The following is a 13422-nucleotide window of genomic DNA, read 5'->3' as shown; positions in this document are numbered from 1 at the left end:
CTCTTTGGTCCCTGGCAGCTAAAGATGTGATTAAAGAGATTGAAGACTTTGACAGCATGGAAGCTCTGCGTCTGGAAGGCAACACAGTGGGCGTGGAAGCAGCCAGGGTCATCGCCAAGGCCTTAGAGAAGAAGTCGGAGTTGAAGGTGAGCAGAGTGGGGTGAGTAGGCCCAGGCTGGTTTGAACAAGCTTCTGTTCACACTTTCACAACCCCTACCTGTGTCCAGTCTCTTCCAGGGCCCTGCCTGTGTGGCTGTACCCCAAGCAGCTCCTCTTCCTCTGGCCTCCCCCGGGCACACAGCATTGGCTAGGGACCCTCTCCCTGTAGTCAGCAGACCTTGAGAGGGTGTTGGGGTGCAGGAGGATTATTGGCACGACACCTGTGAAAGACAAAGTAGGGAGAGCCTTCTGCTCATAGTGCAGAGCTGTCACATGTGAGGTGGGAAGGTTGCAGAAATAACCAGCAGGAGTCTCTGACTGTGAGGCTGCTCTGACAGACCCACCCTCTGGGAGTTTCAGAGCAAAGATTGCCCATTTAAAGGAATCTCATGTTGGGCAGAAGTGGCCAGGCTTCAGCTCAAATGCTGCAGCAATAGGAAGGTGCTGTAGCTGGAGACTACCAGCTCCCTACACTCCTCACAGCAGAGGCAAGTTCTTTTTTTGTTTTTTGAGACGGAGTCTCACTCTCGTCCAGGCTGGAGTTCAGTGGCACAATCTCAGCTCACTGCAATCTCCGCCTCCTGGGTTCAAGCGATTCTCCTGCCTCAGCCTCCTGAGTAGCTGGGATTACAGGCTCCCACCACCACTCCCGGCTAATTTTTTTTTTGTATTTTTAGTAGAGATGGGGTTTCACTGTGTTAGCCAGGATGGTCTCGAATTCCTGACCTTGTGATCTGCCCGCCTCGGCCTCCCAAAGTGCTGGGATTACAGGCATGAGCCACTGCTCCCGGCCTTTTTTTTTTTTTTTTTTTGAGATGGAGTCTCACACTGTCACCTGGGCTGGTGTGCAGTGGTGCGATCTCAGCTTGCTGCAACCTCCACCTCCCAGGTTTAAGTGATTCTTCTGCCTCAGCCTGCCAAGTAGCTAGGATTACACGCACTCACCACCTTGCCCAGCTAATTTTTTGTATTTTTAGTAGAGACGGGGTTTCACTATGTTGGCCAGGCTGGTGTCGAACTCCTGACCTTGTGATTTGTCTGCCTTGGCCTCCCAATGTGCTAGGATTACAGGCGTGAGCCACTGCATGCGGCTGACAAGTTCTCTTGAAGGTTAGATCCAAGTGGTGCCCTTCTTGGCCAACGCAAAGGGCAAGTCAGGTTATTCTAGCCCCGTGTTCCCCAAACAGGTTCTACTAAACACCAGTCTTCTGATACGCTCTGTGAGAAAAGCAAGAGTGTCATGTTCAAAGCGTTGGGAGATGTCACTGGGTATTCCCCTCTCTTTGAAATTCCAAAGTCATGAGGGAGAGAGACCAGAGTTCCAGAATGGCAGTCTGTTGATAATGTGCATGGCTGGGGTTAGGCTGGGCTCTTCTGCATGTCATTGCCTGCTCACAGCAACCAGGGAAGAGACTGGGTTGAGTCTCCATTTATAAGTCAAGGGAACTGAGGCTCAGAGGGGCCCATTAAATAGCCACGATCAGTCGGGCACGATGGCTCACAGCTATAATCCCAGCACTTTGAAAGGCCAAGGCCCAGAAGTTCGAGACCAGCTTGGACAACATGGTGAAACCCCATCTCTACAAAAAGTACAAAAATTAGCCCAGCATGGTGGTGTGCACCTATGGTCCCAGCTCCTTGGGAGGCTAAGATGAGAGGATCGCTTGAGCCTGGGAGGCAGTGGTTTCAGTGAGCCAAGATTGCACCACTACACTCCAGCCTGAGTGACAGAGCAAGACCCTGTCTCAAAAAAAGAAAAAAAAAAGCCGGGCCTGGTGGGTCACGCCTGTAATCCTAGCACTTCGGGAGGCCAAGGCGGGCAGATCACAAGGTCAAGAGATCAAGACCATCCTGGCCAACATGGTGAAATCCCGTCTCAAAATACAAAAATTTGCTGGGTGTGGTGGCGTGCGCCTGTAGTCCCAGCTACTCAGGAGGCTGAGGCAGGAGAATCGCTTGATACCAGGAGGCAGAAGTTGCAGTGAGGCAAGATCACACCACTGCCCTCCAGCCTAGCAACAGAGCGAGACTCCATCTCAAAAAAAGGAAAAAAAAAATAGCAGAGATGTGGCCAAGCCACACATCACACTCCTGAGATCAGTGTTCTCTCTGTGGCACCAGTTTCTGCAGGAGGAGGAATATGGGACTGGGGGCCATGAGAGGATTCACCCCGGAAGGGCCTGCAAACTAGTTTACAAAGTGGCACTACATATTTGTTTCCTTAGGAAGGTCATGATCAAGTTAACCACCAAGACAGTGATTGTTTTTGCTCTCCTGCCTGGGGCCTGTACTTTCCCTGAGCATAAGCTGGGATGTTTTCCAACCAAAGAACTCAGAACTCAGCCCTCCCCGAGACCTGTGAAGAACAGGAATGAAGGAGCCATGGGCATGAAGGCTACAGGACTCAGCAGGAGCTGAGCTTGTGTTCGGCACATGGGATCAAGCCCTAACAGCACCACCTTGTTTGCCGTATGTGGCCTTGCCCTGTGTGCAGCTCTGAGGCTGGGCTCTTATATGAAATAGGAGATAGAGCCCTTCCTTCTTCCTCAGAGGTTGTCCTGGGAGAGCCTGGCCGGTAGGAGTGCTGCATGCACCTTCCTGCCTGCTGCAGATGCAGTGGCTCGAGTGAATCACTGCACGCCACCTCCCAGGCCCTCCTCTGTGCAGGAAGCAGGCCAGGGCAGGGGCAGGGTGGGATCTGCCCTTGATGGCCCAGTGTTCCGGGCGTAGTGCTGATGCCAGAGTGTTCTCTCCGCTGCTGCAGCAGTGCGCAAGTGAGGAGTGAGGTCTTGACGGGTGAGAGAAGTGCAGCCCAGAGTCACACAACTGGGAGTACGCTGAGGTGGAGTCCAGGTGTCAGCCCAAGCTCTTTTTTTTTTTTTTTTTTTTTTTTGAGACGGAGTCTCGCTCTGTCCCCAGGCTGGAGTGCAGTGGCGTCATCTCGGCTCACTGCAAGCTCCGCCTCCCGGGTTCACACCATTCTCCTGCCTCAGCCTCCCAAGTGGCTGGGACTATGGGCGCCTGCCACCACGCCAGCTAATTTTTTGTATTTTTAGTAGAGACAGGTTTCACCATGTTAGCCGGGATGGTCTCAATCTCCTGACCCTGTGATCCGCCCGCCTCGGCCTCCCAAAGTGCTGGGATTACAGGTGTGAGCCTCTGCACCCGGCGTTTTTTTGTTTTCGTTTTTTTTTTTTAGAGACAGTTTCACGCCATTGCCCAGGCTGTAGTGCAGTGGCATGATCATAGCTTGCTGCAGCCTTGAACTCCCAGGCTCAAGTGATCCTTCCATCTCAGCCCCCCAGGTAGCTGGGACCATGTGTGTGCCACAATGCCCAGCTAATTTTTTTTTTTTTTTTAAATGATGGGGTCTTGCTTTGTTGCCCAGTCTGATCTTGATCTCCTAGGCTCAAGCAGTCTTCCCACTTTGGCCTTCCAAAGTGCTGGAATTATCGGCGTGAGCCAATGTGCCCAGCCCAAGCAAGCTCTTAACTGCTTTGCTGTTCTCGTGGGAGATCATTAGGACCTAAAACCTCATTTCAGAGATAGGATACCAGAGGCTGGAGAGGGGGAGTGATGGCTGGAGTCAGCTAAATCAGGATTGGAACCCAGGCGGTGTGCCCTAGAGTCCTGTGCTGACTGTTCAGCTCGTTAGAGTTGGGTTTGGGGAGCTTTGTTCAGAGTGACCTGCCGGTATCTGTTGTGAGGGACTGTGGCGCTCGGGCTCTGGCTGTCTGTTCCTGGCCTGTGGACCTGCGTGCAGGTGGAACTACTAAGCAGATCTGGTGTAGAGCAGACAGCTGAGGCCCCAGGTATGTTCACGGTCTGCTTTATTGGTGGATATGTGAATTTTTCTGCAAAAAACCAGCTTCCTTAGTATGTAAGGTGGGAGCAGATCACGTGATCCCAGGAGTTTGAGACAAGCCTGGACAACATAGGGAGATTCCCAACTCTACAAAAGATACAAAAATTAGCTAGGTGTGGTGGTACACACATGTAGTCCCAGCTACTTGGGAGGTTGAGGTGGGAGGACGGCTTGAGCCAGGGAGGTCGAGGCTGCAGTGAGCCGTGTTTGCATGGCTACGCTCCGGCCTGGGCGACAGAGTGAGACCCTGTCTCAAAATAAAAAATAAGGGAGGGCTGGGCATGGTGGCTCTCATGCCTATAATCCCAGCACTTTGGGAGGCTGAGGCAGGTGGGTCACCTGAGGTCAGGAATTCAAGACCAGCCTGGCCAACATGGTGAAACCCCATCTCTACTAAAAAAAAAATACAAAAATTAGCTGGGTGCGGTGGCGGGTGCCTGTAATCCCATGTACTCTGGAGACTGAGACAGGAGAATCACTTGAACTTGGGAGGTGGAGGTTGTAGGGAGCCCAGATCAGGCCATTGCACTCTAACCTGGGTGATGAGTGAAACTCCATCTTAAAAAATAAATAAATAGATAAAATAGGCCGGGCACAGTGGCTCACGCCTGTAATCCCAGCACTTTTGGAGGCTGAGGTGGGTGGATCACCTGAGGTCGAGAGTTCAAGACCAGCTTGGCCAATACGGCGAAACCCTGTCTCCACTAAAAATACAAAAAATTAGCCGGGCGTGGTAGCGGGTGCCTGTAATCCCAGCTACTTGGGAGACTGAGGCAGGAGACTCACTTGAACCTGGGAGGCGGAGGTTGCAGTGAGCCGAGATTGCTCCACTGCACTCCAGCCTGGGTGCGACAGGGTGAGACTCTGTCTCAAAAATAAATAAATAAAATAAGGGTAATTGAGGTATCCATCACCTTAAATATTTATCTTTATGCTAGGAACATTCAAATTTTTCTCTTCCAGCTTTTTCTTTTTTTTTTCGAGACAGTCTTTCTGTGTCGCCCAGGCTGCTGTGCAGTGGCGCAATTTCAGCTCAGCACAACCTCTGCCTCCCGGTTTTCAGCGGTTCTCATGCCTCAGCCTCTTGAGTGGCTGGGACTACAAGCGTGCACCACCATGCCCGGCTAATTTTTATACTTTTAGTAGAGATGGGGTTTTGACATGTTGGCCAGGCTACTCTCGAACTCCTGACCTCAGGTGATCTGCCTGTCTCCGCCTCCCAAGGTATTGGGATTACAGGTGTGAGCCACCACGGCCGGCATCTTCTAGGTATTTTGAAATATATAATAGATTAATGTAAACAATAGTTACCCTGTTGACCTATTGAACACTAGGTCTTATTTCTTCCAGCTTTGTACTTGTCTCCATTAATTAACCTTTCTTCAGCCTCCCCTCCCTCTAACCTTCCAGGCCTCTGGTAGCTACCAATCTACTATCTTTATGAATTGCCTAATACTTTCTTTGAATCATACCAGGAGTGGTGTCACATGCCTGTAATAGCAGGTACTGTGGAGGCTAAGGTGGGAGGATCACTTGAGGCCAGGAGGTCAAGGTTACAGTGAGCTATGATTCTGCCACTGCACTCCAGCCTAGGTGACAGAGTGAGAACCCATCTCTTAAAAAAACGAAAAAAAACAGCAAACTTTCATGTAATTTCAAAGCACTTCTATGAATGGAAAGCTGACATTCCTTACAATAAAGGAAATAAAATAGTGTTACTGAATTATTATTTGATGCTGTTGCTGTTTAATGGCTCTGAGCCTGAGGCTTGCTCTCCCTTTGTTAAAAAGTCCCCATCACTATGCTAATTTTTGTATTTTTAGTAGAGATGGGGTTTCACCATGTTGGCCAGGCTGGTCTGGAACTCCTGACCTCAAGTGATCTGCCCGCCTCGGCCTCCCAAAGTGCTGGGATTACAGGCGTGAGCCACTGGCCCTCAACGTAGAATTCTGTGTTGTTTATGTTCATGTTTCTCTGTCATCCATAACCATGTCACACGTCCACCTAGAGGGTTGTACAAGTCAGGGATTTTCCTGACACTCCTGAGCCCCCAGTAACCCTTGGAGGCCTATTGATTTGAGGACTGGCCTCCAGGTCCCACCAACTACAGCCAGAATGGGTCCAGCTTTTTACAAACAAAGCTCAAGTTAAGTCTTGGGGGCCAGGCGCGGTGGCTCACGCCTGTAATCCCAGCACTTTGGGAGGCCGAGGTGGGCAGATCACCTGAGGTCAGGAGTTCAAGACCAGCCTGACCAAAATGGAGAAACCCTGTCTCTACTAAAAATACAAAATTTGCCAGGCATAGTGGCGGACGTCTGTAATCCCAGCTACTCCGGAGGCTTAGGCAGGAGAATTGCTTGAACCCGGGAGGTGGAGATTGTGGTCAGCAGAGATCGTGCCACTGCACTCCAGCCTGGGCAACAAGAGTGAAACTCTGTCTCAAAAAAAAAGAAAAAAGTCTTGTGATGCTCGGGTAGTTCAAATCCACCAGGATGAGGCTTCACTATGGGCCTCCAGGGGTCTCTCTCCTGCTAACTCTTCTCTTCTTTCTGCTGCAGCGCTGCCACTGGAGTGACATGTTCACGGGGAGGCTGCGGACCGAGATCCCACCAGCCCTGGTAAGCGAACAAGCTGCTCTTCCCCTCCATGCGCAAGGCCCTCTTTGGCAATTCCCAGGGCTTTTCTCATGCTTTATTCTTTCTGGAGCCTAAGATTAGCCCTGTGGGTGACTGAGCTGCTGGAATGGAAGCCCGGCAAGTCCAGCATGTGCCCTGTGTCCTGACAGGAGGGGAGGGTGGGAGCATAGGGACTGACAGGGGAGGAACCCTAAGGGTGGGGACTTCAGGGAGGTGGGAGAGCTGAGACCATGCACTCCTGGGTCCTCCTGAGCTGCTTGGCTTGGTTGACTGTGGATTTCACCCCAATATGATTGCCCCGCCTTTCCTGGCAACCCCTTCCTGCACCTCGCAGTCCTGCTCCTTCATGACTTCTCTGCACACAGCCCATGTAGCCGTCCCCATCTTTCTCTGGCTCCTCCCTTTCTCCGTACCACTCTCTGCTTTGGTGTGTGCCTGTCATGGGTGGCTTCCCATTTCTTCATTCCCAGGGCTCAGACTGGCTTGGGTCGAGTTCCCAGTCTCTGAGTGCGTATGTGTGGAAGGAAATAGAAAGGGGCAACACAGAACACAGAAGGGCATGCCTGGCCAAGGGAAGAGGGCAGGGCTGGCGATCGGCAGCCTCTCGGTGTGTCCTCCTGGCACGGGGCTGCACACGGCAGGCCCTAAGGGTGCAGGTTTCTGGTCAGTGATGAGTGTGCACATTGATGTTACTGAGCCCCTCACCCTGGTTGCGCCCAACCTCCTTTTATTTTTTTTTAAAGACAGGGTCTTGCTGTGTTGCCCAGGCTGGTCTTGAACTCCTGGGCTCAAACAGTCCTCCCACGTCAGCCTCCCAAGTAGCTGGGATTACAGGTGCGTGCCACTGCACCTGGCTTGTGAGGCTAGGATTTGGAATGTAGGTTAAGAAAATTCATTTCTGGCCAGGCGTGGTGGCGCACGCCTATAATCCCAGCACTTTGGGAGGCTGAGGCGGGCAGATCACTTGAGGTCAGGAGTTCAAGACCAGCCTGGCCAACATGGCAAAACCCCGTCTTACTAAAAATACAAAAATTAGCTGGCATGGTGGCACCTGCCTGTAGTCCCAGCTACTTGGGAGGCTGAGGCAGGAGAATTGCGTGAACCCAGGAGGTGGAGGTTGCAGTGAGCCAAGATCATGCCACTGCACTCCAACCTGGGTGACAAAGCAAGACTCCGTCTCAAAAAAAAAAAAAAAAAAAAAAAGGAAATTCATTTCAGTGATTGCATATTAAAGAATTTCAAGTTAGGCCAGGCGCAGTGGCTCACGCCTGTAATCCCAGCATTTTGGGAGGCCGAGGTTGGGCGGGGCGGGTGGATCACCTGAGGTCAGGAGTTGGAGACCAGCCTGGCCAACATGCTGAAACCCTGTGTCTACAAAAGTACAAAAATTAGCTGGGCGTGATGGCAGGGGCCTTGTAATCCCAGCTACTCAGGATGCTGAGGTGGAAGAATCACTTGAACCTGGGAGGTGAAGGTTGCAGTGAGCTGAGATTGTGCCATTGCGTTGCAACCTTGGGCGAGAGAAAGCGAGACTCCATCTCAAAAAAAAAGAATTGCAAGTCAGAAAAGATGGTGAAGAAAACTCTCTTGTGCATACTCACTGTGGAATTCTCACTGTGCAAGTTTTGCTTAAATTTTAGCATTTCATTTCCCTGAGCTTTCAGAAGGTATTCTTTTGGTTTTTGTTTCTTTTACTTGACCCTGTAGGAATGGGGAAGAGAAAGTATTCTTATCTCTATGTTCCCAATCGTGAGAATAAATCTTAAGAGGGGGATAAGAGAATTTGGGTTTAGAAGATGGCATGTGGTGGAGTAGGCACAGGGTGTTTGAGCAGCTGTGGCTGCTTCAGGGCTAGAGGTCAGTTGAGGCCAGATCGCCAGGGGCTAGGCTTTTTTTTTTTTTTTTTTTGAGGCGGAGTCTCACTCTGTTTCCCAGGCTGGACTGCAGTGGCACGATCTCGGCTCACTGCAAGCTCCGCCTCCCGGGTTCATGCCATTCTCCTGCCTCAGCCTCCCAAGTAGCTGGGACTACAGGCGCTCACCACCACGCCCGGCTAATTTTTTGTATTTTTAGTAGAGATGGGGTTTCACTGTGTTAGCCAGGATGGTCTCGATCTCCCGACCTCGTGATCCACCCGCCTCGGCCTCCCAAAGTGCTGGGATTACAGGCGTGAGCCACCGCACCCAGCCACCAGGGGCTAGGCTTTCTGTGGGTAGGGCAACGAGAGGACACATTGCCTTTTGCTTACTGAGTGGTGGGAGGATGGTAGAAACTGCCTCATCTGCCATATCTGTGGCCAGGGTGAGGGCAGAAAGTCTCCCTTCCACATTCCTGCCTCCATGGACCACCTGCCCAGCCCCATTTCTGACCCAGTCTCTGGCAGAGCCTCCTCTCTGACCATTTCTCCTGGTGGGGTGAGGGAATGTAGCTCTCCCCAGCCTAGGAGGTTTCCAGGAGAGCTTCAAATCCCCCTGTCAAAGCTGATCCTGGCCGTGGCTTAGAGATGGCCACCTGCATCTGCCAGTCACCACCAGAAACCCTGGAGGCATTTGTGGTTCCTCCCTCTCTCCTGCACGAACAGGGAACCACCAGCTTCTGCATGTCCCCTGCTCCATGAACAGGCAGCTCCTCTCCCACACTTGTCACACCAGCCGGCAGCTCCCCTCTGTTGCCAGTGTCGCTGCCTCACACTCCTGGGTGGGCACTCCAGCCCCTCTTTCTGTGCATCTGCTCACCTCAGGTCTGGGGATGTTAATTTCCATATCCCTCAGCCACCTCAAAGCCCACTGCTCTCAGGCTGAGGCTCACAGTCCTTGGCCTGGCATTCAAGGCTCTTGCCTGATCTGACCCCTCACTTCCCTTCCACCCAAAGCCCATGCTACAGCTTCTTCTGGAGCCTACCCACAGCTTTCCTCCAGGCTCACAGCCTGCTGCTTCATGCTTATGTTTCTCTGCTCCTGTTTTTTCAGCTGCCTGGAGTCTTTTCACGTTGACTAGCTGATTCTCATCCAGACTAAGTCCAAATGCCACCTCTTACAAGGAGCCTTCCCGGGCCACCCCAGGCATACGCATCCCCCACTCTCCAGCTGTTAGGAGCCCTTTGCAGGGTTTCCAGTCTTAAGAATACCGAAATGGTTTGTGTCTGTGCTGGTTCTGCACCAGCCGGGGTGTCCTTGGAAGGCAGAGCTGGGCCTGGCACAGAAGCAGCACCCAGCACAGAAGCTGGGTGTCTATGAAACTGACACGAGCTTCCTCTGTGCCCAGATCTCACTAGGGGAAGGACTCATCACAGCTGGGGCCCAGCTGGTGGAGCTGGACTTAAGTGACAACGCATTCGGGCCCGACGGTGTGCAAGGCTTCGAGGCCCTGCTCAAGAGCTCAGCCTGCTTCACCCTGCACGAACTCAAGCTCAACAACTGTGGCATGGGCATTGGCGGCGGCAAGGTGGGTGTGGCAGCCCCCTCCCCGCAGAGTCTCCTGTGCCCTCCACATCCGTCTGACATATGTGCCCTGGCCCTTGGCCACCACCATCTGGGATGGTCAGCCGTTGTTTTCAAAAGAGAAAGGCCTCAAAGGCAACAGCCTGTGGCCGGAGGGTAGAGGCATCCATGAGGGTGGGGTTGCCAAGCAACCATCCCCAGTTCTTGGGTTGGCTTGGCAACGCAGAGGGAGTGCCGCTGCATACCTGCTCCAGCCTGCTGGCTCTGCAAAACTCAGGGCTTGGGGCATCCCTATACTCACTGTACCCGCAGAGCAGCTGGTAGAGCCTGGCACATAGGCAGAGGGAGTCTGAAAAGAGGAGCATATGCTCAGGGGGGCACCGTCACAGCTCACCTTTATTCCTAGACAGGGCCTTGCCCAGGGGGTGTCCTCAGGCAAGGTCAGTGTAGAGCTTCACGTTGGGCTGGTCAGTGTAGAGTGGAGCTTCTTTGCTTCCCAGAACCTGCATCAAGGGCGGCCTGCCGTATTATTCTCTTCCAACTCCATCCCAGTGCCTTTAGACCCACGGTTGGAGGACACTGAGTGCCAGGCTGCAACCCCTACACACACTTTCTAACCAAAGGGAGAAAAGGGCTGGGGACACGGAACTAACAGCAGTTGGGGATATCTTATTTGAATATGCAATACCTTAACTTTTCCCACCCACACTGAAAGGTGGCTGGTGCCATCCCAGTTTTTCCACATGACTCAGCATAGGCTTAGAGAGATGGGGTGGAGTGGATCACATAGCTAGTGCTGTGAGGCCCATGGAGCCCCAGGCTGAGGAGCTGGAGTGGCCTCCCCTGCAGAGGGTGCCTGTGTCCCTCGGCCTGACGTGAGGGTGAGCAGGGGCAGGCTCTGTGCCTGCCTTAGCCAGCCCTCCCCCAAGTCCACTTGGGCAATAAGCTATCCCTGTGTTAAGATGTAAAAATGGGCCGGGCACGGTGGCGCAGTGGCTTATGCCTGTAATCCCAGCACTTTGGGAGGCCGAGTCGGGCGGATCACCTGAGGTCAGGAGTTCGAGACCAGCCTGGCCAACATGGTGAAACCCCATCTCTACTAAAAATACAAAAATTAGCTGGGTGTGGTGGCAGGTGCCTGTAGTCCCAGCTATTCGGGAGGCTGAGGCAGGAGAATTGCTTGAACCCGGGAGGCGGAGATTGCAGTGAGCCGAGATGGCACCACTGCACTCCAGCCTGGGCAACAAGAGCAAAACTCCGTCTCAAAAAACAAAAAACAAACAAACAAACAAACAAACAGAAACATATAAAAATGTTTGCATCAGCACAGAAAGCAGGCGTGGCCCAACCTAGAGTGAGTGGCATATGCTGGGAGAGCCAGAGACTCTATTCTAGCAAAATGCTTCGGTTTTCCTTCCATTACTTCCCGTCTCCTGCCCAGCAGTGCCTGGAAACTGAGGCTCAGGGAGCTTTCCTACTGGCCAGGAGTTGTCTGGCCTGTCCTATACTTGTAATGGGGTGAGTTGGGGAATGAGTTTTGGACCCAGGGCCAGAGGGCCTCCTGGGCAGACAGGCCCACCCTGGAGTTTGATTGATGGTTCTCTGTGCCTCCCTGACCACTGATTTGATTAGGTCTCTGGGTCTTGGCCTTGCTGACCTATGCCTCTTGGGAGCTCAGACACCATGATCTGGGTGTCTAACCAAGGCCTGCAGGTCCTTTGGAATCTTTTTCTTCTGGGCAGTGTGTTTAGTGTGGTTTCTGTGCCACGCACCATGAGAATAGAAGGGCCCAGAGGAGTTGGCGGGGCAAGAGGCATGGCCGTGTGCTTGGGAACTCTCCATACCCAAGTTGGACTCCTGCAGGAGCTAAGGCCGTCACCACGTGGCCTCCAGGGAATCTGGGAGAATGGGGGTGACCTAGCAGTCGGCTGCTGCTGCTGAGTAGCTTCCTCAGAGGCTGGTCTTTGGCAGAAGTTTGGTGTCTCTACCCTGAGTGTGTGCGTGATCGTGTGTGCGTGATCCACCATCACCACCGTGGAGTCAGGCAGGTGCTGGCTCTTCTGTTCCTCAAGGACGGCTGTGTGCAGTCTCATGCCAGGAGTTAGGCCAACCCACCCGCCATGTGCAGCTTTGCTAAATACTTACTGGGTGACCTTGGCCAATTCACTCATCTCTCAGAGCCTCAGCTTCCTCATCTGTAAAGTACGGCCAATCCTGCCTGCCTCCCAGGCTGGTGTTGAGGTTGAAACAAGAAAATATGCCAAGGATGCCCAGGCCCTAGCAGGTGCTCTGCAAACATCAGGTGTTCTGCAAATATCACTTCTGTCGGTGCACTCGCTCGTGATTCTTTTATGTCGCATTTACCATGGGCTCTGATTCCCATCGGTCAGTCTCCGTTTTTCAGTGCTTTTCCTAATGGTGTAACCAGGGTAGAAGCTACTTCCTGGCACCACACCAGGGACAGGGCAAGCTGGGTGTTAGGTTTTTACCACCAGCAGGCAAGCTCCTGCTGTGCCTGGCCAGCTTTTAGGCACAGGCAGGTGTCAGACAGGTTCGTCTGGACCGTGGACTTGGCAGCTGGCTCCCTTGGACATTGTGGAGTGTGGAAGAGAAGCTGGAAGATTTGGGCTTTGGTCCAGAGTCCACCACTTGTTTATTGACCATAAGAAAGTTTCCGTTCCTCTTACCCTGAGTTTCTTCAGCTGGAAAATGGGAGCCATGATTTTCCCACCTAGCAGAGGGCCTTAGACAGTGAAGTGAGCTGACTAGGAAGTCCTTCCCCTGGACCTGGCTGAAAGTTCATCCACTCCATGTGGTCTCTCCCTTTCCTCAGTAGGGCTTGGTCTCCCCGTCTCGAAAGTGAAGCTAAACCTCTCAGGCTGGTATGACACAGCATTAGAGATAAAAACCTTTTGTAACTGAAGTGCTGGACATATTTAAGGTGTGACTGTTGAGCTGTTAGCAGTCCTGCGTCCCCTGACCTGCACCGATGGGTGGCGTGGGATGTTGAAGAGCAGTTCAGCGGCAGTGGCCACCCCGCTGGGAGAAGGGGCTCCTGCCCATGGCCGGGGCCCCTTGCCTTTCCCCACAGATCCTGGCTGCAGCTCTGACCGAATGTCACCGGAAATCCAGTGCCCAAGGCAAGCCTCTGGCCCTGAAGGTCTTTGTGGCTGGCAGAAACCGTCTGGAGAACGATGGCGCCACTGCCTTGGCAGAAGCTTTTAGGGTGAGTGGTTTCTGTCCATCCTGCCCCTGCAGCCTTGAGGTGCACTCGGCATAGTAGGCTGACAGTTCTGGATGCTAATCCCAGGGCTGGCACTCA

At 52.8% G+C, this 13422-nt stretch overlaps 1 protein-coding gene across 9 annotated transcripts in view; it reads left to right on the top strand.

Annotated features, from left to right (window-relative positions):
* RANGAP1 (Ran GTPase activating protein 1) overlaps positions 1-13422 on the top strand; it is a 57027-nt gene that overhangs the window by 27855 nt on the left and 15750 nt on the right. For 7 of the 9 annotated variants that reach the window (XM_055374740.1, XM_063705010.1, XM_055374737.2 and 4 more), the window contains 4 exons: positions 19-146; positions 6583-6642; positions 9925-10104; positions 13192-13326. In XM_055374740.1, coding sequence (XP_055230715.1) covers positions 19-146; positions 6583-6642; positions 9925-10104; positions 13192-13326 — 503 coding nt within the window. The remainder of the gene's footprint in view (positions 1-18; positions 147-6582; positions 6643-9924; positions 10105-13191; positions 13327-13422) is intronic. The other 2 variants (XM_055374738.2, XM_019018395.3) reach the window with 1 other exon arrangement.

This window comes from Gorilla gorilla, chromosome 23, assembly GCF_029281585.2.
Source record: "Gorilla gorilla gorilla isolate KB3781 chromosome 23, NHGRI_mGorGor1-v2.1_pri, whole genome shotgun sequence".
Taxonomy (NCBI): Eukaryota; Metazoa; Chordata; class Mammalia; order Primates; family Hominidae; genus Gorilla; species Gorilla gorilla.
Note: the sequence above shows the minus strand (reverse complement) of the source record. Positions and strands in the feature narration are given on the sequence as shown.